Source organism: Pongo abelii, chromosome 4, assembly GCF_028885655.2.
Source record: "Pongo abelii isolate AG06213 chromosome 4, NHGRI_mPonAbe1-v2.0_pri, whole genome shotgun sequence".
NCBI lineage: Eukaryota > Metazoa > Chordata > Mammalia > Primates > Hominidae > Pongo > Pongo abelii.
In genome coordinates this window covers 134,801,029-134,826,318 of record NC_071989.2, presented here as the reverse complement: position 1 = coordinate 134,826,318, position 25,290 = coordinate 134,801,029, and the positions used below count along the sequence as shown (strand labels likewise).

The 25,290-nt window shown below is 39.9% G+C and overlaps 1 protein-coding gene across 5 annotated transcripts in view; it reads right to left on the bottom strand.

Moving 5' to 3' along the window:
* Positions 1–631: 631 nt before the first annotated feature.
* Positions 632–25,290, bottom strand: part of GRAMD2B (GRAM domain containing 2B) — a 123,024-nt gene continuing 98,365 nt past the window's right edge. For 2 of the 5 annotated variants that reach the window (XM_009240988.4, XM_009240990.4), the window contains 12 exons: positions 25,033–25,144; positions 22,519–22,585; positions 21,456–21,559; positions 16,965–17,060; positions 14,221–14,292; positions 14,041–14,121; positions 11,228–11,339; positions 10,282–10,404; positions 9,018–9,105; positions 7,809–7,913; positions 5,891–5,984; positions 632–1,881 (listed from right to left, as the gene is read on the bottom strand). In XM_009240988.4, the coding sequence (XP_009239263.2) occupies positions 1,840–1,881; positions 5,891–5,984; positions 7,809–7,913; positions 9,018–9,105; positions 10,282–10,404; positions 11,228–11,339; positions 14,041–14,121; positions 14,221–14,292; positions 16,965–17,060; positions 21,456–21,559; positions 22,519–22,585; positions 25,033–25,144 (1,096 nt within the window). In that variant the 3' untranslated portion in view covers positions 632–1,839. 5 annotated transcript variants of the gene reach the window in all.

Below are 25,290 nucleotides of genomic sequence, written 5' to 3'. Positions count from 1 at the left end.
GACAAGGTCTTGCTCTGTCACTCAGGCTAGAGTGCAATGATGTGACCGTGGCTCACTGCAGCCTCAGTCTCCCAGACTTCAGCAATTCTCCTGAGTAGCTGGGACTATAGGCATGCATCACCACACCTGGCTAATTTATTTTTATTTTTAGTAGAAATGGGATCTTGCTGCATTGTCCAGGCTGATCACAAACTCCTGAGCTCAAGCAATCCTCCTGCCTTGGCCTCCCAAAATGCTGGGATTATAGGCATGAGCCACTGCACCTGGCTGACATTATCACATTTAATCCTCACGCTGACACTTTTTACTGGTACTTTCAACCTCATCAATAAAATGGGGGGATATGGCCAAATATTTTGCTAAAGGTCACATAACTCATGAAATGTGGACTGAGGAATGAAGCATTGTCTTTTTTTTTTCTTTTTTTTTGACTTCAAAGTTCATTTTCTTTCCTTTAAACCATTGTAATCCAAGAACTTAAATCCTTTCAGTTTTGAAATGATTACCTGGGAGGAAGGAAGTATAAGTGAGTTGGAAGTAGTAGATGGCATGTGGAAAAAGAGTTAAAAAGCATAGTTAAGTCTTGGTTAAAGGAATTTACGAACTGACAAAATACAGTGTTAGCAGGGCGTTTCAACCAATGAGTATTTATTAAAAGCCAGAGGTGCACCAGGCACAGCTGTCCACTAGGCCAACAGATACAAACGATGTAACCAATTCGCTTATTAGCTTATCTGATTAAATAAAATACATTTCATAGAAATGATTATCAAATGCATTGCAGATAGAAACAGAATATCCTTTGTACTTACAGATCTTATGATACCCTAAACAATTATTAATAAAAACCAGCCAACCCATATGGTAAATAGTTAGCAAACCACCAGTTATTTTATTTTAGTCAGCAAAGGATAAAAACATACAAATTTCATGCTGAAATGGATTTTAGCATTATTGAATGCTGAATACAGACATCCTGTTTGAAAACTACTAACATAGTCCACCTATAGTCTTAAAAATTCAGTGTTTTTCATCCTGTATTAAATCACTATTACACCTTTTGGCTTAAAAATTAGGTTTGGTTTCAAAATAAGTTTAATTTAGTACTTCAGTCACATGCCTCACAGATTCTTAACCAGGGCTGGGTAAGAATCAGTCCAATTAACTATTAGTTACAGCAACAAAACAAAACATAAACGTAATGTTAAATCCACCTTGCTTGATATTCTTGCCAAAAAGGAATTGAGAAATTAAGACACACAGGTGATTTAAACCAGAACATAACAGGAGAACTGAAAAAAAAAAAAAAAAAAAAAAAAGACAAAATGTAGATGTTACTTGTTTGAAGCAAACCTGTCCACTTAGAGCCATTTATTGCCTTTTTGAGACTCATGGCTAATTCTTGAAAGGACCACATTGAGTTTGTCAGTATATGATGTATCCTTTAGTTTGAAAGTCATTAAGAGGGGTGTAAGGGAGAGGCAGGAGGGCGGGAAGGACTAAAAAGGCACAGGGTGGAGTGTTTGCTGACGCCATCATGGTAATTATCCAAGAGAGTGTGTTCGCTGGGCCCTTCCTGACACCTCCAGAGATGGGTCTGTTTTCTTCAGGCAAAAGCAGCAAAATCTTCCTCAGAGAGTCAAGGTCAACTTTTATTGCACAAGAACCAAAATTATTTCCCTCCCCACTTTCCTGAGCTGGAGACCTCCACATGCAATGTCTGGATTCTCATCTGCTTGCGCCTCTGACCAGCAGGGCACACTCAAACAAAACGCCTCAGGAAGCACTTTCTTCAAAGGGAAACATGAGGTATTCCAATGGCCCAAGCAATCTGGTCGATCAGTCACCATTCTCAAGCAACTTCTGTAAGTTATTTTGTATCTTGAAATAAAAGAAAAGAAACTCCTATTATTAAATAGAATGGAGTATATTAAGGGCATATTTGCTATAGTCTATATAGCATTCTAGATTATTCCACTTTGAATAAAAAGCTACAAAAGGGTTAAATTTAGTGAGGCAAATAGATGCTTTTTCATAAACTAGAACTCCGACAATCCACTTTTTCTTTGGGACAGGGTCTTGCTGTGTCACCCAGGCTGGAATGCAGTGACGTGATCATGGTTCACTGCAGCCCTGACTTCCTGGGCTCAAGTGACCCTCCCGCCTCAGCCTCCCAAGTAGCTGGGACTTCAGGCGTGCACCATAATGCCTGGCTAATTTTTGCACTTTTTGTATAGATGGAGTTTCATCATGTTTCTCAGGCTGATCTAGAACTCCTGACCTCGTGATCTGCCCACCTCGTCCTCCCAAAGTGTTGAGAGTACAGGTGTGAGCCACCATGTCCAGCTGACAATCCACTTTAAAATGAGAGAATATAGAGATTAAAAAAAAAAAAAAGAGAATGGCAGAAAGATGAAAATGTCAGTAGAGACTGAGATAAATGAGATGGAAGAAAAAGAACAAGGAACTGGCAACACCAGTGTGACCCAAATGCATTAGAAGACAATGGGAAATTGGTCTTTACACAATCCATTTGATGGTTTTAATCAGAAAAATGCCATGTAATAATGTTTAACACTCCTGTTACTCCAATTAGATATTATTATTTAACATTTCCAAGAAGGTTGTGGATTTCACAGGGACAGAGACCAACCACGTCAGATGTTTGGATCTTAAGACGGGTCCAATGTTGGACATCAAAAATGTTCTCAGTAAATGACTGTTGAATAAAGGAACTTGTAAGAATTCATAGCGGCCGGGTGCTGTGGCTCATGCCTGTAATTCCAGCACTTTGGGAGGACGAGGTGGGCAGATCACGAGGTCAGGAGTTCCAGACCAGCCTGGCCAACATGGTGAAACTCTGTCTCTACTAAAAAATATACAAATTAGCTGGGTGTGGTGGCAGGTGCCTGTAATCCCAGCTACTTGGGAGGCTGAGGCAGGAGAATTGCTTGAACCCGGAAGGTGGGGGTTGAAGTGAGCCAAGATTGTGGCACTGCACTCCAGCCTGGGTTACAGAGCAAGACTCTGTCTTGGGAAAAAAAACAAAGAAGGAAAAAAAAAAGAATTCAGAGCAAGGAATTCTCAACAACAGCACTGTGATGGGAGTACAAACCTTGCAGATGAAAAGAAAGAACATATTGTTTTTTAGAGGAACAGTCTGTGATGTCCTATGGGTGTTCTCAGGTGAGTGAGGAGGAAGGGGATCTGATATGTAAGTGCCAGCAAGGGCATGCCTGCTCCTGAGCCATACAACACCACACAAAGACAGGCTTTACACATGAAACCAAGGGCCAGGGAGCTGAAGTAGCAGGATGAGTTACGTGGGTAGTAAGCAGTGGAGCAGGGATAAGAACAAAGGCCTGACTCCAACATTTACGCTCTTTCTACTATACTGTTCCACCATTAATTCCACTTCCAGAACTAAGAGAATAAGTGTTTACTTCAGTTCCCATAAAAGACGTTGCCTTCTTCCCCAACTTTCTTGCTTTGTTTCTTCCTCATGTATCCCTCATGACCAAAGATAAATGGAAAAACAGGAGTGGGAGGTAGAAAAAGGAATAAAACAAAGAACTGACATCCCAAATCCACAAAACACACCTACGATGACACACACACAAAACCCAAAATTAAAACAAAGGAGAGAAATAAGCAATTTACAGAGGAAAACCCAAATGGCCAATAAATATATGAGATGTTCAGCCTCAGTAATAATTAGGAAAATACAAGCAAAAACCACAATGAGATCCAGCTTCACACTATCTGACTGGTAGTGGGAAGGCTGAATGGACTAGGATGGTACCCGTGGGAAGAAACTTTGAGGAGACATTTGAAGACAGACTTCACTGGATTTGCCAACTAGTCAACCAGCGGCAGGTGAAAAGAGGGAGTTAAAAATTATTCTTAGATTTCCAATGAGGATGACTGAAAGAGCAGTGATGCCATGAACAGTAATAGGGAAGTTATAAGCAGAGAAAGATCGTGAGGCTTAGACATCACCGGCCCCCGAAGGCGAGAAGAAGGAATTGCTGCTATGGAGTATAAGACCTTCAACAGCATGGAGCTGCTATTTCACCGGCAGGCTGTGCTGCGCTAGTGCCCAGCTGCCTCTGAAGAAAGGTGCAGATGAATCAAAAAGAGCACGGGTGTGGCCTGGTACCTCTTTTTTAATACTTAGATTCTTTTGAGCAATGTGTGCAACTTCTAACTTTTTAGAACATCAACATGTGCATTTTGACCCCAAATCCACTTTTTACTGAAACAGTTTCTGCTTTGAGACAAAGGTGGCCTCCACTGGTGCTCCTGTAAACCTTCCCGTTCTCCCTGCCAGGCTGTCTGAACCCTGCACAAGACCTGAGGCTGTTTGCCTGCTGTGAACGAGCCCTTCTGTTTTCAGTTCCCTGGTTACAGAATGTGGTGTCCCGGCCAGGCCCAGCGGGAGAGTGGGAAGAAACACAAAAGAAGGCGGCAGGATCCCATGTGTTTCTAATCCAAAGAATATCACTGGTATGTAAGAGTGAACAAAATTGAAAATTAATACCACTCCATTCTCTGGGTTGCATGAAAGCCAAACATTTGTAAGCATTTCATTAAAAAAATCGTTTATCTTCAATTCTCAGAAACTAATGTTTTAGAAAGGAAAAAAGCTAACCCATACCTTCTCTAGGTTGATTCTCGATGTAAAGAACTTTCTACATTTGCCCATAAATAGAATGATTTAATATGAATTCTCTGACCTGACTTGGTTTAGAACATGAGTTTGGAAACTCCTTTGCTCTTAATACTTTAGCTGTTAAATATTAATTAACACTGAGTGTAGGAAAACAAAGATAATTTTATTCATTTGTATTTAATATGAAATTTTACTAATTTGTATTTAATATGAAGAAATATGTCTTTTCAAGTAAGCATAACTGTACTATGATGAAAAGCTACCAGATACTGGGCATTTGTGACAGCAGTTGTAATTGAACACTGGATTCTTCTCTCTAAGCCTTTCCTGAAGGATTAGGGTAAAAACAAAGTAGTTATCAGATAAAGGAGAAGAAAATAAGACATGTAAATCAGGTTTATTTCTGGGATATTTCTGGCATGCCTGTCTTCTTCTCCAGCTCACCCTCCTGCTGTGTTCTAAGAATGCCACAAGCTAAGGACAGATTTGCCCTAGCGTTGTTTGGACTGTAGATACTTTGAGGTAAAGGTATATCTGTGGCCTTATCAACAAAGTCTAAAGCTGAATTCTGAGGAACAGTAAAGCAGAGAGCTTCTAAGCACAACTTTGCAGTCAGACAGGCCTGGTTCAGGTTCCAGATCTGCTGACTTTATTTATATATTTTTCTTCTAATGCTCTCTCAGCAGACTCACGTCTGCTGCCTTTCTAGGTGTGTCACCCTCAGCAAGCTAATTTGAAACTCTGATTCTTCCCTTATCAGATAGAGAACAATGCCTGTCTTCTATGGTTCTAATAGGACTTACATGCAATATTTTACCTATGGGAACAGTCAGCCTTGGTGGAGTCGGGGCTGTACTTTCTGGCCAAGCCAGTGGTTGGTCTCCAGTTCACTCCCTACTATGTCCCTACACTGAGCTCTGATGTCAGTGGTCACTTACCCTTGGGCCCTGTGCTATTAAGTAATATGTCTAATCAAGGAAGAAAAACAAAAGACCTACAAGACTATGTATTTCAAGGAAAATGAGATTAAAACCTATTTTTTTGTGGAAATAAAACATATTCTTCCACATTTACTATAAAAAGCCCCTAGCCAGGGTTGAGCATGTAGGTTTATTGCGGCACACTAACAGCGTCTGAGTGTGTAATCCCTGACCTGACCTAGGGCAACCAATAGGCACTACTGTGACTGCCCCTATACACAGGAAAGAAATAGGTCACCTTTTCTAATTTCACTATGTTAGCTGTAAGCTCTTGACAGAGAATCTCCACATTGAATTGTACTTGTGACCCCAGGCCAGATGGTGCTGCCTGTCTGTAACAAAAAAGAGAAAAATTATTATGGGCAGAGATGACAAGGAAAGAAGTGGAATGAACACGTTTAAAATTTATTTGAACAGAAAATTGGTTTATAATAGAAGAGAATGAACATTTCATTTGTTAATATTAGACAAAGCCCTGCAGTAATCTGCAACTCCAGGCTAGATGTTTAGGGAACTAATTCTTAAAAGCTCAGCTGGAAATCTCTTAAGCTATTTTTGTTTAAGTGAATATGGTGTGTTTCGGCTTCTAAACAAAAATCAGGCAATTATTTTCAAGCACGTGGTTTCTTAGAACCCTTTTATTAAACCCTAATATCCTTTCTGTCTCCACCAGAGCATAAACTTACAAGAATTATTGTACTTTTCAGCTATTTATACTAGAACTTTAAAAGTTTAGGTATGTCTTTATCTAGTTAATCAAATGTCCCTTGAAATATGAGACTTTTGTAGTTTCTTCTTTGAGATTTATCATACAACTATAATTGCCCTTGTCTTATAATCAGGCGTGAGCCACTGTTCCTGGCCTGGAGTCACTTCTTATCTCTATGCCAATATTAACTTTTTGAACAAGATGGGAGAAAGTAAGGGCAGAGTATGAATCCATACCAAACTGTTTATTAGGCTTTTGTATTTTATTAGTTCAAGTATATATTTATGGGTCAAAAATAACCTGTATACCTGCATACATGTAAGCCACCTAAAGGTAATTCCTACAGAGTAAAGAAAGGTCCTAGAATGGTGTAACACAGTATTTCTCAAAGTATAGAGCTCAGACCATTGCCATCAGCACCACCTGGGAACTTGCTGGAAATGCAAATTCTCAGGCCTCATCCCAGACCTACTATATCAGGCACTCTGGAGATGAGCCCTGAAATCTGTTTAAACAATTCTAGATAATTCTGATGCAAATTAAAATTTGAGAGCCACTGGTAGCCTGAGGAGCCCATGGTCTTTGTAGTTATATAGACCTGCAGCGGAATCTGCAAACTGTAAGACATTAAACTGATTATTACTCTGAGTCTCAGTTTCTTTATCTGTAAAATGGGAATAACAGTTCTATTCTAAGGTTATGGTGAAAATACAATGAGGAAAAATCATTTGTATTTGTATGTGTATGTATCCATGCTAATAGAGCCTTTAGCATGTGGTGAATACTCTGTCAGGAAATCTCTCTACTTCAAAAACTTGGGCTAAATGTACACTTTCTAACGTGGCATAAATTATATCACTTTTTAGGCAATGTGTCAAAAGCTTCTTGTAAATAGGTTTAAAGAAAAGAGCTCTATGTCTGAAAAGGTTTAATTAGGCCAGGCATGTTAAAAAAAAGACTGATGGAAAATCTTCACAGACACATTCAATTAATTACTAGTCACATTGATCTTGACAGCGGTCAAGAGTTTTGCAAATAAGTGAGTTAATATAAAAAGTTATACATGATAAAATGTGCTGTTTCTTGAATTGCTTCTTTCTCTGAGTGTCTTGATTTATTGCCATTTTACTAAGGTAAACTTGTGTAGTTTAATAAATGGGGCAAAGTCACAACTGCATCTTAGCATATTTGAGCAAGATAATGTAAAATTAGGCTTGTTTCTTGCCTTATTACTAGCAACATTACAACAACTCCAAAATAGTACAGGGTTAGGTCATTCATTTCTAGACCCTCCTACCTTTTTACTTTCCAAGTGTACACTTAACAAAATGTCACATACAGAATGTATCTCCAATTAATGTTTACTAAGAAGGATGCTAAGTTCAGGTCAATAATTATATTAAGCAGAATGGCAAGCAGATGACAGCACTAGAGGCAATCGTCTTACTCAGTATTATGGGTGTCCACAATGGAGGTTAGTAACCCCAGCTGCTCCTCCAGAGTATTAATTCTGTATCTCATGTAGAAGGTCGAGATGATTAGTGCACAGACACTGGAAACAGATGAAAGAGAAACTTTCATTAGGTTAACGGCCAGGATCTGATGTTCATAAAACAACTCAGTGCCAATGTGGTACACTCGAGGCAAGGCATTTTCCAAAATAACTTGGTAAAGAGATTTTAAAAACATCCTTTTTAAACAGGCTGATGGTTTTATAAAACTTACAGCTAGAAGAAACTTAAAATCCTCTAGCCCAAGTCCCTCAATTTGCAAATAATGGCCCTTCTAATAGCATTGGTCAGAGCCAGATCCAAGTTGGAGTACCAAGCCAGTGTTCCTCCTCCCTGTGGTACTACCGTCCTCTGCTAGAAGAGCCTGGGCAGACAGTCCCCAGCCGTGGTTCTCTGGTGACTCCCCCCTTTATCTGGAAACCAGACTGGGCATATTTTCCTTGGTTTTGGAGGAACAGCCTAGAACTGGGTCAGGCTATTTTCAGAAGAACAATTGGTTACACACTAGAAGTTAAAAAAGTCGATGCCTACATTTTTGGTAAAGGGGATGAGGACAACATTTTCAAGTTGTGTTGGCCCCTGTTCAGGAGACGTGGGACAAATGGCAAAACAAAATTATAGCTAGATAGAAGGAATAGGTTCTGGTGTTGAATACCACTGTAGAATGACTAAAGTTAACAATGATAGAGTTTCAAATAGCTAAAAGAAGGATATTGAATGTTCTCAACACAAAGAGATGAGAAGGGTGATGGATATGCTAATTACCCGGATCTGATCAGTATACATTATATGTATCAAAACATCACTATGTACTCCATAAATACCTACAATGATTATATGTCAATTAAAAAAATAAAGTAAAAAAAATAACAAGGGTAAAGATGCTTCATAATTCACAGAGCAATTTCCCAACTAATGGTACCCACTCAGAACTTAGTCCTCTGCAGGGTTTGGCACAACCATGAAAATGTGACCTAAGCCTAAGGAAAAAAAGCTGAAGTAGGAGACAGAAATTGTCAGAGTAAAGATGTGGGTCACATTTCAGACAATTGAGATTTACGGTAGGTCTCGGCAATGTGAAGAGATTATTCCTTTAGGGAATGGAATCATTTTCTTAGTCACTCACAGTAAATTCATGTACTTACACAATCGCATAGAATATAAGAATATGGTGAAGCATCGGACATTTCTGAGACTTGACTTTATGTAAGATTCCAACAGTTTCTGACAGACCTGTTGGGAGGAAAACAAAAAACAACTGTTTAAAACCATAACACACTTCTTTTATCCAGCAATATCCCTATGGGGTACTTGAGAGAGGTAATTATTCCCAGGTAAAAGAAATCAGAGAAAATATCAAGCCTCCCAGTTGTCATTTTAACCAGTGGTTATAATTCCTTCCAACACATTCCATTGATTACATACCTATCCACAGCCTTCTTTGTGTCAAGCATTGTGTTGGAATCAATGATGAACAATATAACAATATCCTTGCTCTCTTACCAGTATAGCTAGTTATTAGAATAATTAGTAAATAAGAAATTTGAGTTTTACTGGAAAATTTTTTATTTTTTTGAGATAGTCTCACTCTGTTGCCCAGGTGACAGTGGCGTGATCACAGCTCATTGCAGCCTTGACCTCCTGGGCTTAAGCAATCCTCCTGCCTCAGCCTCCCAAGTAGCTGGAACTACAAACATGTACCACACCCAACTGATTTTTAAATTTTTTGTAGAGATAGGGTCTCACTATGTTGCCCAGGCTGGTCTTGAACTCCTTGGACTCAAGCAATCCTCCCACCTCAGCCTCCCAAAGTGCTGGGGTTACAGTAACAGAAATTTTTGAAAGATAATCTCATGTATTCAGAAGCATAAAGTGACCTCCATGAGGGCTATTCACTTTTGTATCCCCCACTGTAAGCACGGAACTGGGTACTGTTTGCTAAATGAATAAGTGAATTAATATGCAAAGACCTATAATACAAAGGGAGGAAAGGGAATATGAAAAGCAGTCATAAGGTGAAACACGAGGACCCTTTAAAAGTTACAAATAGGCTGGGCATGGTGGCTCACGCCTATAATCCCAGCATTTTGGGAGGCTGAGGCGGGTGGATCACTAGAGGTCAGGAGTTTGAGACCAGCCTGACCAACATGGTGAAACCCTGTCTCTACTAAAAATACAAAAATTAGCTAGGTGTTGTGGCATGCGTCTGTAATCCCAGCTACTCAGGAGGCTGAGGTACGAGAATCACTTGAACTCAAGAGGCAGAGGTTGCAGTGAGCCGAGATCATGTCATTGCACTATAGCCGCCTGGGTGATAGAGCAAGATGCTGTCTAAAAAAAAAAAAAAAAGTTACAAACAGACATCTCCAATCCTTCTAAACCCACCCCACTAAGACATCCATTCCTTACCCTGCGCAGGCAGACTCTTGGCTTTTCCTTCAGGTACTCTGTTCACATGGGCATCTGCCCGAGTTGGCTTTGCTTCTCCCTTGGAGACATTCAGAACTGTTTGGGATTCTGTCACATGGAAATCTATTAAGCCAAAACGGAGCTGGGTAAGTTTTCTCTCCAATGTATTTAAAAACAGGATTAATCTCCAAGTAAATCAATCCCTTAACACGCATAATGGTCAAGAATGTGAATGGATCGTCTCACAAGTTAGTTGTGGTGGCTGGGGCTGAAATTGAATGCTTAAGCAAATAAGTAATAAAGTGATATAAGGATAATCTTTCATTTTCCAACCAACTCACATGGATAATTCAGCTGTAACAATTAAAAATATTATTGAAATAAGAGGGAAGAAAATAGGCCAGGTGCGGTGGCTCACGCCTGTAATCCCAGCACTTTGGGAGGCCAAGGTGGGTGGATCACGAGGTCAGGAGTTTGAGACCAGCCTGACCAACATGGTGAAACCCCGTCTCTACTAAAAATACAAAAATTAGCCGGGCTTGGTGGCGCATGCCTGTAATCTCAGGAGGCTGAGACAGGAGAATTGCTTGAACCCGGTGGGTGGAGGTTGCAGGAGCCAAGATCACGCCACTGCACTCCAGCCTCAAAAACAAAAACAAAAAAACAAAATGTTATGTTTTTTTCTCTCAACCACCCAATATTAGGTCTATTTAAGAGACCTCTGTTAAATGAGCATAAAAGGAAATGAATTTTTACCACATGGGCAATTCTTCTCCCTCCAACTCTCAAGGCATCCTTTCTCCAGATTCCATTCCTGATTTTTAACTAGGAAGACAATGTGAGTTTTTTTTCTTTCTTTTCTTTTCTTTTTTTTTTTTTAAGGAGGTGGGGTGAGGATATTTTGAAGGGAATTAAATTTTAGTCAAAATACAAAAATTTCCCAAACCTCGAGAGTTCTCAGATTCAGGAGTTTGAGAACCAGAACTGCTGTATCCTTCCATGTCTTGCCTTCTTTGTTGAACCACTCCATCCAGATCTGAGAATTCATCATTGAAATCCTGAAAGGAAACAGTGAAATGAAGACAGGCTGATATTCCCTTAGTAAACAGGCAGGCCTTTGTAACTCTCAGCCCTTTCACCTAGGCCTGACCTATAAAACATAGAATAGAAGGAAGGATTACTCCATACGACTGGGATTTTCCCAACAGATGACTGAGTATCTGGTTACTGAAACAGATTTTTCAGGCAGTTAAAATTCTGTCAACAAACACTGGCCAACTTGTTTGAAACAACAAATGTCTAGAAAAACACCCAGAATGCCGATAATTGAGAAGCTTCCAGTGTGAAGCTGAAGAGGTTTCATTAGCACTTTGTAATGAGAAAATCTGATTACTACAGACATATATAAGAGAAAAAAATAGAAAGCTTTAAATCCAAGTTCAAATATGTAGACAGAGAGAAAGATATTACTAAATTATAGATTTTTAAAAAAGTATTGGAAACAGAAAAGGAAAAATGGCTTTAGCCAATTAGACCCTGAAAGTAAAGTTTAAGCTTTTTTTCTTCCCTCAACTAAATCAAAACAGGGTTAGTGATAGTACATTTAAATTTTAGAAAGATGATGGAGGAGTAAGGTAAAAAGCACAGACGTTCTACTTTGTATTCTATTGGTTCCCCAAAGTGCTTAAGAACTGAAGAGACAAACGGTGTCATTAAAATGTCCTGGCAAAGGTACAATTAGGCTGAGCTTTTAACAATTTAGTCAGCTGCCAAATGAAGAAGAGACTCATCTTGTAAGCAAATTACCAACCTTTCACCTTGAACTAGCTGTCTTTTGTTCATCTCAACACTCATTTCGATTTTGTACAAGGATTTATAGGAGAAGGAAAATTGAAAATTTCTTCAATTTAATGATTTCTTGAATGCCTATCTTGTATCAGGCAGTATGCAAAGCTCCTTACATACATGATTGCATTTAATCTTCACAGCCACATCATGAAGCTGGCATTTTAATGGATGAAGAAACCGAGTCAAAGCAGTTAAAGAGCTTGCCTGATGATATAACATAGCTGGGTGGAGCCCAGATTTAAAACCAGGTTTCTTGGATTCCAAATCATATGTGTTACATTATATTCTGTACTGCTTCCCACTAATGTTTTTCAAGGTAGATTTTTAAGAAATTGAGATAAAATTCAGGTAACACAAAATCCACCATTTTAAAGTATACAATTCAGTGGTGTTTAGAATATTCACAATGTTGTACAGCCATGGCTACAATCTTGTTCTGGAATATTTCCATCACCCCCCAAAGAAATCCCATACGCATTAGCAGTCACTCTCAATTTCTCCCTCACCCCATTCTCTGGCAACCACTAGTTGACTTTCTGTGCCTATGGATTTTCCTGTTCAAGATATTTCATATAAAGGGAATCATATAGTATGTAGCCTGTTGAGTCTGGCTTCTTTCACTTAGCATACTGCTTTCAAGGTCCATCTATATTGCTATATTGTAGCAGGAATCAGTACTTCATTTCCTTTTTTTTTTTTTTGAGATGGAGTCTCATTGCACTGTCTCCCAGGCTGGAGTACAGTGGCGCGATCTCGGCTCACTGCAACCTCAACCTCCCAGGTTCAAGCAATTCTCCTGCCTCAGCCTCCTGAGTAGCTGGGATTACAGGCATGCGCCACCAGGCCTGGCTAATTTTTTGTATTTTTTAGTACAGACAGGGTTTCAATATGTTGGCCAGGCTGGTCTCGAACTCCTGACCTCGTGATCCGCCCACCTCGGCCTCCCAAAGTGCTGGGATTACAGGCATGAGCCACCGTGGCCGGCCCTTAATTTCCTTTTTATGGTTGAATAATATCCCATTGTATAGGTATACCACATTTAAAAAATCCATTAGGGTTTTCCCCACCTTTTGGCTATAATGAATAATGGTATTAACATTCTTGTACAAGTGTTTGTGTGAACATGCTTTCAATCCCATTACTTTTAAACTGTTCTCAAAAAAAGATTTGTGGGAGATGTTGAAACCGTGGGCTCATATTGCTTCACTAATGTTGAATATTTATAATCATTTGAATGATATGGTTGGAACTCTCTTGGGAAAACATTATAACCATTATGGGTACAAATCTTACACAAACAGAGGGAGCTACTTCCCACTGGAGATTTACTTTACAGTTTACAAAGTCTAAGGGAATGAATCAATCTTTACCTGTCACTTGGGCGTTACAGCTTTCTTTTCTTTTCTTTTCTTTCTTTCTTTTTTTTTACAGTTAATTCTGAGCATATTTGTTTCTCTTCTAAGTTGTGAAGTCTCCGAAGGCATAAATTAGTTTTAAGTTTTCCTGGTATCCTACAGTGTGCACTAGCATGGTGCCTTGAACACAGAAGACATTTAAGGATTTGTGGGATGACTCAGTCCTACCTCAAATAGATTTGTGAATCCCTCTAAGCCAATACTGACAAGCAAACAGAGCAAGATTTTATGAATGCATTCACTGACCAGTAACTCACCAAGATAGTCTACTAGGTGTTTCTTTCTTTTTGCAGGACAACTCTTCAATTACTTGGAAAAAGTTTATGGCTACCATGGTTTCCTCTTCTTCAAGGAAGATATGCCCTGTTTCTTCAACTGTACCTCAAATATTTTGGTCCTAAGCTCTTCCCACACCCTAGTCATGGTGTAAGCACAAATGTAATTGTGGGACATATTCCCTTTCTTTTGCATTTAGATAGTTATGTAGGCAACTTACCAGAGGCAGAGATGAAGGGCGGTCTGCGCGGAAACTGTTTTCAGCAGAAGATGGATTGGGACTGTTACCAACACTTGTATTCTGAAATTATTGGAACAAAACGAAAAACCAGATTAGCTATGAAACCATAAGAAATACAGAAGACAGACAGTAATTGAGGCTCAGGGACATCATACTCACTTCTAAGTGTCCACACACAGATTTTAGTAATTTGTAAGTTGAATCTCTGGAGAGTAAGGAGACAAATATGTACTGAAAAACAAAACAGGATAATTATAAATAGATATTGCCTGATGAGAAGTGAGAGTTAAGAGTTCAGAAAAGTATCTGTATACAGCCTTTTCATTTTCAAACAACATGGACCTCTCTTTGATCTATATTCTCATTCCTCTCACTCAAACATTCCATTTTTATTCCATTCCTGTAATAAAGCAAACGTTCTCCCATAAAAGCAACAAAATCTTCAAACCCAATTTAAGAGTAATAAATATATGTAGGGCAAAATGAAGGCTCCAAAAGCCTGTCATTGGTGCCTCAAACAAGCCCAGAGAAGAAAAGGCCTGGACATTAAGAAAAGGCTGATGACATTCACTAGATCCCCTTTAAAATCTCTCTCCCTCTGTTTTTGTTTTTAAGGGTATTTAACAATTCCCGAGGGTCCGCCTTCTCTGCTCTGACCTAGATTTCCACTGAAAACTTCCCAGTGGCTCTAACAGGCTAGCTCTCTTTCATGCCACTTCCAGATTCTTCCTTGTACAAATATGGAGATTTTCTAGTGGAGACTTATAAATGAGCCACGGGAAAGGAGTAAAAGCTAGACAAATCATGTGAAGACAAATGACATGAGGAGAAATGATTTTACCATAAACAATATGGTCGGAAAATATAAAAATCTACTTTTTTTTCCCGTCTATTTATGCCATAGAATGTTTTCAGACCCTCCTATCCATGAGTTTGTGATTATCCTTCTCATTCACCAATGAGGGAACTTGAATTATTTCCAAGCAAGTACTATATTCCAAAGTAATTAATATTGTGGGTTCTGGCATCAGGCAGATCCAGTTGCAAATTCTGGCTCTTTCACTTACTAAGTGGGTGACATTGGGAAAATTGCTTAACCCCTCTAACTTTCAGTTTTCTTAATAACACTTATCCATTACAGGGTGGTAGCAAGAAAATATAAGAAAAGCATTAGTGTATGGCCTGACAAGGAGGAAATACTGATGCCTGTTGGCTATTAGTATTTTTAAAAAATCCCCAAATAGATATTAACATATTTTCTAGCTTATCAGAATGGTCTCTTTTATCTTTCCATCTTTCTTCTTCTCTCTACAAGTTTTCTAGTATGGTTAGAAAGGAAATCTACAGCCAGTCACGGTGGTTCATGCCTGTAATCCCAGCACTTTGGGAGGCTGAGGTGAGAGGATCACTTGAGCCCAGGAATTTGAGACCAGCCCTTGGCAACATAGCAAGACCCCATCTCTATTAAAAAAAGAGAAAATGAAAAAGGAGAAATGAAATCTATAGAATGTAGAGTTTGTGCTTTCATAGAAATAATTCGTAAAAGATTAAAAAAAATTCATGTGAAAAGTAACCAGACCACTCCACTCCCTCTTTCTTGCCAAGCTGAAATAAACACCACTTTAACGTAAATTTTTCTGATTGCGCATGTCTGGGGTAGCCCAATAGTCAATTCAGCTCTGGAATTTCTATATAGAAGGTAGTTTAGGCAACCTGTTAGTAAAGCAGGTCTAAAAACTGATCCTGTACCTGCAGTTGCAGAGCAGGTGCAAGTTTTATTTATCTGGAATGGCTCTAGGGAGGTATTGATTGAGGTTATGGGGAGGCTGGCCACCCCCACACCAGGAACTCCTCACTATCAACCTGCCTGCCTCACCCTGTCAGTAACGTGGTGGTTTTGTTGTTCTTGTTCTTTATATATATTTTATTACTTTTTTGAGACAGGGTCTCGCTCTGTCACCCAGGCTGGAGTGCACTGGTGCTCGATCTCAGCTCACTGCAACCTCTGTCTCCCAGGCTCAAGCAATCCTCCCACCTTAGCCTCCCCAGTAGCTGGGATCACAGGTGTGTGCCACCACACTCAGCTAATTTTTGTATTTTTTGAAGACAGAGGGTTTCGCCATGTTGCCCAGGTTAGTCTTGAACTCCTGGACTCAAGCGATCCGCCCATTTGGGCCTCCCAAAGTGCTGGGATTACAGGTGTGAGCCCCCATGCCTGGCCTTGTCCTTTTTCTTTTTCTTTGAGACAGGGTCTCGCTCTGTTGCCCAGGCTGGAGTGCAGTGGCACAATCATGGCTCACTGCAGCCTTTACCTCTTGGGCTCAAGTGATCCTCCTACCTCAGCTTCCCAAGTAGCTGGGATCACAGGCATATACCACCACACCTGGCTAATTTTTATATTTTTTGTAGAGACGGGGTTTCATCGTGTTGCCCAAGCTGGTTCCCAACTCCTGGGCTCAAGCAATTCTCCCACCTCAGCCCTCAGCCTCCCAAAGTGCTGGAATTAAAGGCCTGACCTCCTTTTTTTTTTTTTTCCTTTAAGACTATTAAAGGAACTGAATGTATCAGTTTAGCCTGATCTAGCAGATGTTAGCCTGACCTAGCAGAAGTTGAGAAAGAATTTTATTTTTTTGACCTTGGTCAGGCAAGTATAATTAAGTCAGCAGGAAATTCAAAATTGGCAACACTTCTATGAGAATAAATCACCTTGTGAAGGGAAACAGCACTACATGAATGTCTACAGGCTATAATTTTTAAAATTAGTCTTATGGAATTTTCCTGATTCACCACAGGAGATGATATTTATGGTTTGGAGTCTTGGTCCTTGGCAAGAGGCCCCTTAGGCAGCAGAGCCCAGAGCAGGAGGACAAAGCAAAGGTGCCCTCGCTCTGCTGCATACTCACCCTGTCTGTGACTGTTGCTATGATCAGGGCATTTGGCACTAGAAGAGCAGTTTTGGTTTTCTTTATTAGGGTTACCGAGAAAGCTGGAATAGAGATCTGAAACAGAATCAGCAAGTTAATGCCAGTTCAGACTTGACAGAACAGCACTTCAAATCTTCACATTAAAGGAAAAAAAAAAAAAAGGTACACAGAAATCAAAACCAGCAGCAAGCTCTCCAGCCTCCATGAAGAAAAGCCAGTCTTACAGAGTGGCAGGGATGTATCACTGAGCTCCTCCAAGTGGGGCTTACTAAGCCAGAGGATAAATCTTAATCATCAATTGGACTGAAGATCTTGGTGGGAAACTTTTCCATGTCTTCAGCCATGGAAATAGAATGCAAAATGTATATTCATTTTAAAGATAAGCCCAAGGCTCTAAAGAAATTTCAAGCTTGTGGTCATCCACTTTGGGCTAACTTCTACATGCCCCACTTTCCTCTGTCTCTAGGTGCATGTTGGGGGGAAAATGTTAAAAAGCACTGGTATAATACGACCATCACTGGATAGAAAATCTGGGACCTGAATTCTTGGCTCAGTTCTGTTACTACAGGTTGAGCATCCTTAATCTGAAAATCATAAATCCAAACTATTCCAAAATCTAAAAGTTTTTGAATGCTGATATTGATGGTCAAAGGAAATGCTCATTGGAGCATTTCAGATTTTGGATTTTTGGATTAGGAATGCTCAGCCAGTTATATGTTGGCAGATATTGCAAAAATCTGAAATCCAAAACACTTCTGGTCCCAAGCATTTTGGATAGGGGATACTCAACCTGTATCTACATGACCTACTCCCCCTTGTAAGCTATCCGTTCTAGGCCTCAGTTTTTTGATTTATAAATTGGAGATAGCCTCGTCTGCTTCTCAGGATTTTCTGTGGATTAAGTGAGATAATATATGCAAAATGCCCAGTGATGAATAAAAATTTCATTCACCTCCTCACTTGTTTCATGAAATCAGGATGGGTGATATAAAAGAATTCTAAATACTTTTCTGGTTCAACAAAGAATAACAACAACAGTAACTACAGAAGCTACCATTATTGATACCTATTTACCAGATAGAATTTAATTTAATTATGATCATACATAGTCAATATTATGGGAAATAAATTTATTTAGAGAGGTGCATGTCATACATAAGAAGTTACAAAGATGGAATTCAAGCCAATCTGATTCCAAATGTGGGTTCTTTTCAATACAATATGCTATAAGAATGTATCAAATGGCACAAAGAACAGAAGTTCATGATAATTTATGTTGTACCTCTCCAACCAAGTTTGATCTCAAAGGAAAATGGATCACATCACTTCAATCCCTGAAAATAGAGTCGCACACAGCCATGGTAAAATGATCTGACTTCCCCCTTCCCTAGGAACTCACACTCACTTGAACATCTACTTCTTGAAAATGCCTCACATATTCTCAAAGAGATGGGCTTTATGTAAGTACTGCCAACTTGAAGGAAGCAAATGAGCTTTTTTTTTTTTTTTTTTTTGAGACAGAGTTTTGCTCTTGTTGCCCAGGCTGGAGTGCAATGGTGCAATCTCGGCTCACGGCAACCTCCTTCTCCCAGGTTCAAGTGATTCTCCTGCCTCAGCCTCCTGAGTAGCTGGGATTGCAGGCATGCGCCACCACACCCAGCTAACTTTTTCTTTTTTGAGATGGAGTTTCGTTCTTGTTGCCCAGGCTGGAGTGCAGTGGCACGATCTCGGCTCACCGCGACCTCCAACCCCTGGGTTCAAGCGATTCTCCTGCCTCAGCCTCCTGAGTAGCTGGGATTACAGGCATGCACCACCATGCCTGGCTGATTTTGTATTTTAAGTAGAGAAGGGGTTTCTCTATGTTGGTCAGGCTGGTCTCAAACTCCTGACCTCAGCTGATCCACCCGCCTCGGCCTCCCAAAGTGCTGAGATTACAGGTGTGAACCACCGCGCCCGGCCACATCCAGCTAATTTTGTATTTTTAGTAGAGACGAGATTTCTCCATGTTGGTCAGGCTGGTCTCGAACTCCCAACCTCAGGTGATCTGCCCGCCTCGGCCTCCCAAAGTGCTGGGATTACAGGCGTAAGCCACCGTGCCTGGCCACAAAATGAGCTTTTAATTTTGAATATTTGCATTCACATCTGGGTTTATGAAATGGGCTTATTTATTGCCCTCAATGATCTAGGCAGGAAGACTATGGAAGAACAAGGGGCTAAGCCAATCAAGACATTTTCTAAAAACTGTTTGCCAAAGAACTCCACTCACAACATTTTTCAAAGGCAGGAGGCAATTCAGAACTTACAAGTTGGGATAAATTTGGAAAAAAAGAATTTGAGATCTACTTAGATGATGATTTTTAAAAAATGAGTCTAATTTTGTTTCTGAGCAGCAATACAAACATGCAGTGACAAAGGGCTAGAAATTTAGATTTTTCATAATCTAAGGCATGGAACACCCTTAAGAAGGAGTTTTCAAGCAATTGCTTCATGAGCATAAAATTACAACCAGAAAACATTTGTAAAATAAAGCTTAAATCACTTTTCAGTTTGAGCTGAGACAGAATGTGATATGTGCATGTTAATTTTACTAGCATCTGAAAATACCAACAGGCTGACTAAAAAGGTCCGGATTAAATTGAGGCTACACTTTATTAATATTTTTCCAGGGTAAATGATAATATTTTTCCAGGGTAATGGTAACATTTTTCCAGGGTGAACCGCTTTAGAAGGGGAACTTGATTAGAAAGTTCCCATTGTAGAGCAATTGTTTGGGTGCCTTCAGCTCATATTGGACCATGTTGGACTGAGGTCCATTGGCAGTGAGGAAATTCTGCAACATCTCTGAAGCCCAAATCTCCTTTGACACCACCCTTAGAAGGGATGGAACATACAAGTCACTATCATGGTTCTTATTCCCATGCCCTGCTAATTTTCAGTCTCCTGCCTCTGTAGGTTACACATGTAAAAGCAATCTCAGTATATCCATGTCTTCAAAAAACCAGGGTCACTCCTTCTAACTTCTTTTTATCAGTTCTTAGGTAGAAATAGAACTTTAAAACCATTGCTAGAGTCATATTAGCTTGAAAGTGCACTGACTGCCTTTGTGAATCCCCCAACCCCTTAACAAAGACTAATACTTTATTCATTAGTGTCTTCAGTCCCTGCTGCTCTGCTCAGAGATGTTGGCTCTCTATGAATTCCTGAGAACTATATCACATTGATCAATACTACCCAGTCCCCTTCCCCATTCCATGAACAAGACCTTTAATCCAGAAATGTAGAAATATATGAAATACTGCTTCATATTGCTTTGTATTATACTGATTCAGATAATACTGTCAATCAAATCATGCTTAGCTAAACATAGCTCTACATGATAAAAAATCAATATAAAAAGAATATGTTTTACCTAAAGAATAGTATGCTAGTCTCTAGCTCCAACACCAACAAAAGAAAATATTCCTATTAGATTTGTTAAGTGGTCTTTATGCAGTTGCCAGTGGTTTTAGAGAGAATATTTAAATAAGGCAAATAAGGCACATCTACTACTCAAAACAAAAAAGTTTTAATCAGCGACTTCATGAGTATGAAAGTTGCTTCTTCATAATCATGAATCAGAATGGCTGAAAACTCATTGAGGTCATGCAAACCCAAGAAGGTGTTTCTCTGGTGTTATTCTGGGGGACTGAATGAACTGTGATGTGACATCATAGCTCAAAGGTAAAAAAATGTCAGTGGGATAGAATTATCTTTTCCTTGATAGGCCACAGTCCCACGGTCCCCAGTTTAGAGGGCAGTGCCAATTCCTTTAGGCTGTTCTCCTTTAATGCTTCAGGATGTCATGTGTCTCTGCTCCCCCAAATCTGTATTGAATAATAATGAAAAGATATAATATCAGAGTACACTTGTGATTGAGGATGTCTGACTTACCCAGGCTAGGCCTTAACTGCTCCACTTCCTGCTCATTTTGTGCTGGTGAGGGTACAAGGGGAGTGCTAATAAGTAGCTTTTTTATAGGCTTGCTGTCCTAGACATCACTGGTAACTGGTATAAATATGGTATGAAAATTGATGTTTCTTAAAAGAAATGATTTTGGTTTAAATGTATGTCTTTGAAAATCATGGCACACCCTCCATATAAACAACTTTGAGTGCTCTCTGGTGACATCTGAGTAAAAAGGATTTAGGGTATGGTTATGGGTGAGGTACATGTGTATATATGAGGTATATGTGTATAAACAAATGAGTGAGAAATAATGAGTGAGAAAATAATGTTTAGGGAAAAAGGGAAATTAGTGTCTTCTGGAGGCATTTAGAACACATAGTATTTGGAATTACAACAAAAGAAACTTGGCATAAAAGAATAACCATGATACAAATAGCTATAAATATAGCTAAATTTAAGATGATTAATATTTACCATATATAATAAAGTATAGGGTTAGCATTTTTTTTTTTTAATTATACCAACCTTTGTGTCTTTTCCAAAGACTTTGGAATGAAAACAAATCCAGTTTTCTGATACAAAGAGCTTTCCTTGGTATAGTATTTCTTTCTGTAGAGCACAGGTAAAGCCTGGGAAAATATACACAGGTACAGCATCATTTAGAATTTCCATTTAAAATAAAAACTGTGTATATATTTTGGTGACTTGTGGATGGGCAGAGATAATACATTCACACTCAAAAGTTTTATTACCTCTTCTTCTGTCATCTTTATGGAAAGAAAGCTGTGGCAACCAGTTTGTTTTTAAGTTCAAAATCTTACCAACTTCAGTATAAATATCAGAAGGAAAAGGCAAATCTACCATTGTACCTGAGAGACCAAGAATGGGGTTTTACAAGTCTCCTCTATTTAGCCTGGTGTGTCACCATGTGCTGATATTAGTACACCTGTTCCCCTTTTCCCCAGTATTTTCAGTAATGACTGTTTTCGAAATAGATGGCCTCACTAGGGGAAGAACACATAACCCACACCTCCTGTTTGAAGGTCATGGCAGGAACCCAGCATCTTGCCTCAACTTTTGCACATCAAGAGAGGCTAGAATGGAACTTTGGGCCCCTTGATGAACCACTGCAGAGCCTAGTAGGCGTGCTTAACTAGCATGCTGGGCAAGATATTTAGGTGACCATCTCACCCTTCATAGTGGCATCAGCACATGTCTGTCCATGTCTAAGGATGTGAGTTTTCTTTTAGGCTTCTTCTAGTGGCCTCTCTTGCCCAGGCTTGTTATCCTAAATCTTAAAGCAATGTAACCATGTGCATTTCAGCAATAAATAAAGAAGGGAAAGGTATCACGGAACCATCTTGGGTGACTCCATACCCCATGGAGAACTGTTTCTTTTTCTCCTCTGTGATCTTTTCACGCTGCCTGGTGAAAGCTGGCTGAAGCTGGTGTTATCGTTATGTTATGACTTTCAGAAACCTGATCCCCTTGGTGACTCAGTCCATGGACTATGCGCTTTTTCTTCCCCAAAACTAATGATCAACTTTTCAAATATGTAGCTTAAAAAGTCAAACAGGTCAGAACTTACTTTGCTTCAGTGGTTCCTCCGTTGGGACACTAAGAAACAACTTGTGAAAGTGCATATTGGCCTTGTACTACAATAAGAACAAAATACAAGCATCACTACTTTCACTTTCTTGCGAAACATCACAAATTCAACTTCAACAACAAATTTTCCCTCCCTTAATAGTATCTTTAGGAATTCCTTCTCACTGATCTTACAGTCTCTGACACAAGCCTTCAGTAAAACACAGTGAAAGTCTGGGCACACAGTTTCATTTTCTAACAAGTTTAATGCTTTGCTGGTTGGATATAATGATGCAGCTGCTGGTCGGCCTACTGCCGAGGTAACATGGCTGGACAAGGATGTCCCTGATGAGAAATGGGATGAAATTCTAAGGAATCTCATTAGGGAAGGTACTGGATCCCAGGTACTAAAGGTACCAGTGAGTACTCTCAGAAGAGTACAGTGGTTCAAAGCTTTGTAGTCAGGTAAACCTGAGTTGAAGTCTTGGCTGTAGTGGCTCTAGCTCTTGGTGTGTGACCATGGCTTAGTCACTTAATCTCCCTGGGTCTTGGTTTCCTCTTCTATACCAGAGGGCAAAAACAGTACCTGCCTCAAGGGATGCCATAAGGCTTAAATGGGATAATACACATAAAGGACCTATAGTCTAAGGCAACATATGGCCACTCTTCCTACTGTATTATTGTGAAGGCATTTCCTTAGCCAGTGACAGGAGTAGGATGCAGTAGTAGGCTACTGACAAGACAAGTAGGATTTCGTACAAAGACTTCACTCTCCAGGGCAGCAGAAGGCCCAAGACCATGAAAGCTGCAAATCACTTCATCTTCAAGGGATCTGTTTTCATAACTGTGACAATAACAATGGATAGCCAGCAATTTACAGCTTGTAAAACACTTTCACCTGTATCATATAGCTATTAAGAGGTAGAACTGTTAGCTGGATGCGGTGGCATGTGCCTGTAGTCCTAGCTACTCAGGAGGCTGAGGCAGGAGGATCTCTTCAGTCCAGGAGTTCAAGCCTGCAGTGAGCTATGGGGTAGAACTCGATCCTCCCTCCACAGGATCAATCTGCCTCATAGGATGCTTCTGAAGAAAAATTCTTCTAAGGAGAATGGGTAGGAGGCCCTGGATGGCTTTATTATCCAAACCAAGAGTGGTCTCAATGGCAAAACTGGCCCTGTTTTGCCATAAAGAACTACAGACCAGGTCATCAAGACGATAGATGGTCCCTGCAAGTCAACTATTTTATAGATAAACACCTTATAGAAAGATACCTTGATTAAAGCTAGGTGTTCTATGGCTTCACTGAGCTTTTGTTTTCAATGGCTACAGTGAGCAGTGGTTGCACGCTTGATTTAAAATATGCTAGACCATAAACTCTTCAAAAATGTCAATGTAATAAATGGCAAAAAAGGTAGTGGGGCTGCTTTCAATTAAAAGGGACATAGCAGGCTGAGTGCGGTGGCTCATGCTCATAATCGCAGCATTTTGGGATGCAGAGGTGGGTGGATCGCCTGAGGCCAGGAGTTTGAGATGAGCCTGGCTAACATGGCAACACTCTGTCTGTATTAAAAATACAAAAATTAGCTGGGTGTGGTGGTGCACATCTGTAATCCCAGCTACTCAGATGGTTGAGTCATGAGAATCACTTAAACCCTGGAGGTGGAGGTTGCAGTGAGCCAAGATTGTGGCACTGCACTCCAGCCTGGGCAACAGAGCAAGACTCTGTCTCGAAAAAAAAAAAAAGACATAGCAATTACATGCAGTATGTGACTCTTGATTGGATCCTGGAGAGGAAAAAAACACCTTTATAAAGGATATTTATTACTGGGACTACTATGGAAATTCAAAAGTGAATTTTATATTAATAATATTTTAATACATTTCTTATTTAAATTTCTTGGGTGTGCCGATGGTTTTTGGTTTAGCTCTTAGGAAACACATATTCAAGTATTTAGAGGGGTGAAGAATTACGAAAAACCCCAAACTCCTGTCCCCAGCACATGCATCACACTCTCTGATGACATAGAACTAGGCTTTGTTTCCTATCTGGGTATATTTTAAAGCAGAACCAAAATTAGTTCTGGAGAAGAATCCTGACCCTGTTCAAAGGTCTAACTCCTCTGTGTGCAGTTGGCTGGCCTACTACTATTCAGGCAGGTGCCTTATTAGACTCTTCAATCTCAGTACAAGGATGTCACAACTCTCCTTGTCCTGCCAATTATTGGATAAGCACATGACTTTGTGTTGGTCCCTGATCTCTGGGTATCTGTCAGAGTTCGAGGCCACAGCACGGAACTCACCACCATGCAATGTGCTGAAAAATGAGTTGTGGAATATAACGTTGATGAAAAATGGACTGGAGGAACTGCTGCCTGTTTGTTCTTCTAAATTCTCTAAACTCTATGCCTATATTAGTCTTGACCAGCAGGAAGGTGCATACTTGGGTTCCTTCTTGTCACTGGCTTCAATAGCCCTGTCACCCTCTAAGACAATACAAATTCCATTCTCAAATTACCTGGCTGGAAGATGAAGACTTTTTTCTTTCAGTCTTAGGGTCATTTTTGCTTTCTGTTTTACAGTCGTTCTTATCACTTGCTAAAGAGGCACCATCAAAACTGGATTTTGACCTAAAGAAAGAAAGTCCAGGGTGTCTATAAGATAATTTTTTTTTGAGACAGTTTTGCTCTGTTGCCCAGGCTGAAGTGCAGCAGCATGATCACGGTTCACTGCAACCTCCCCGTCCAGGACTCAAGTGATCCTCCCACCTCAGCCT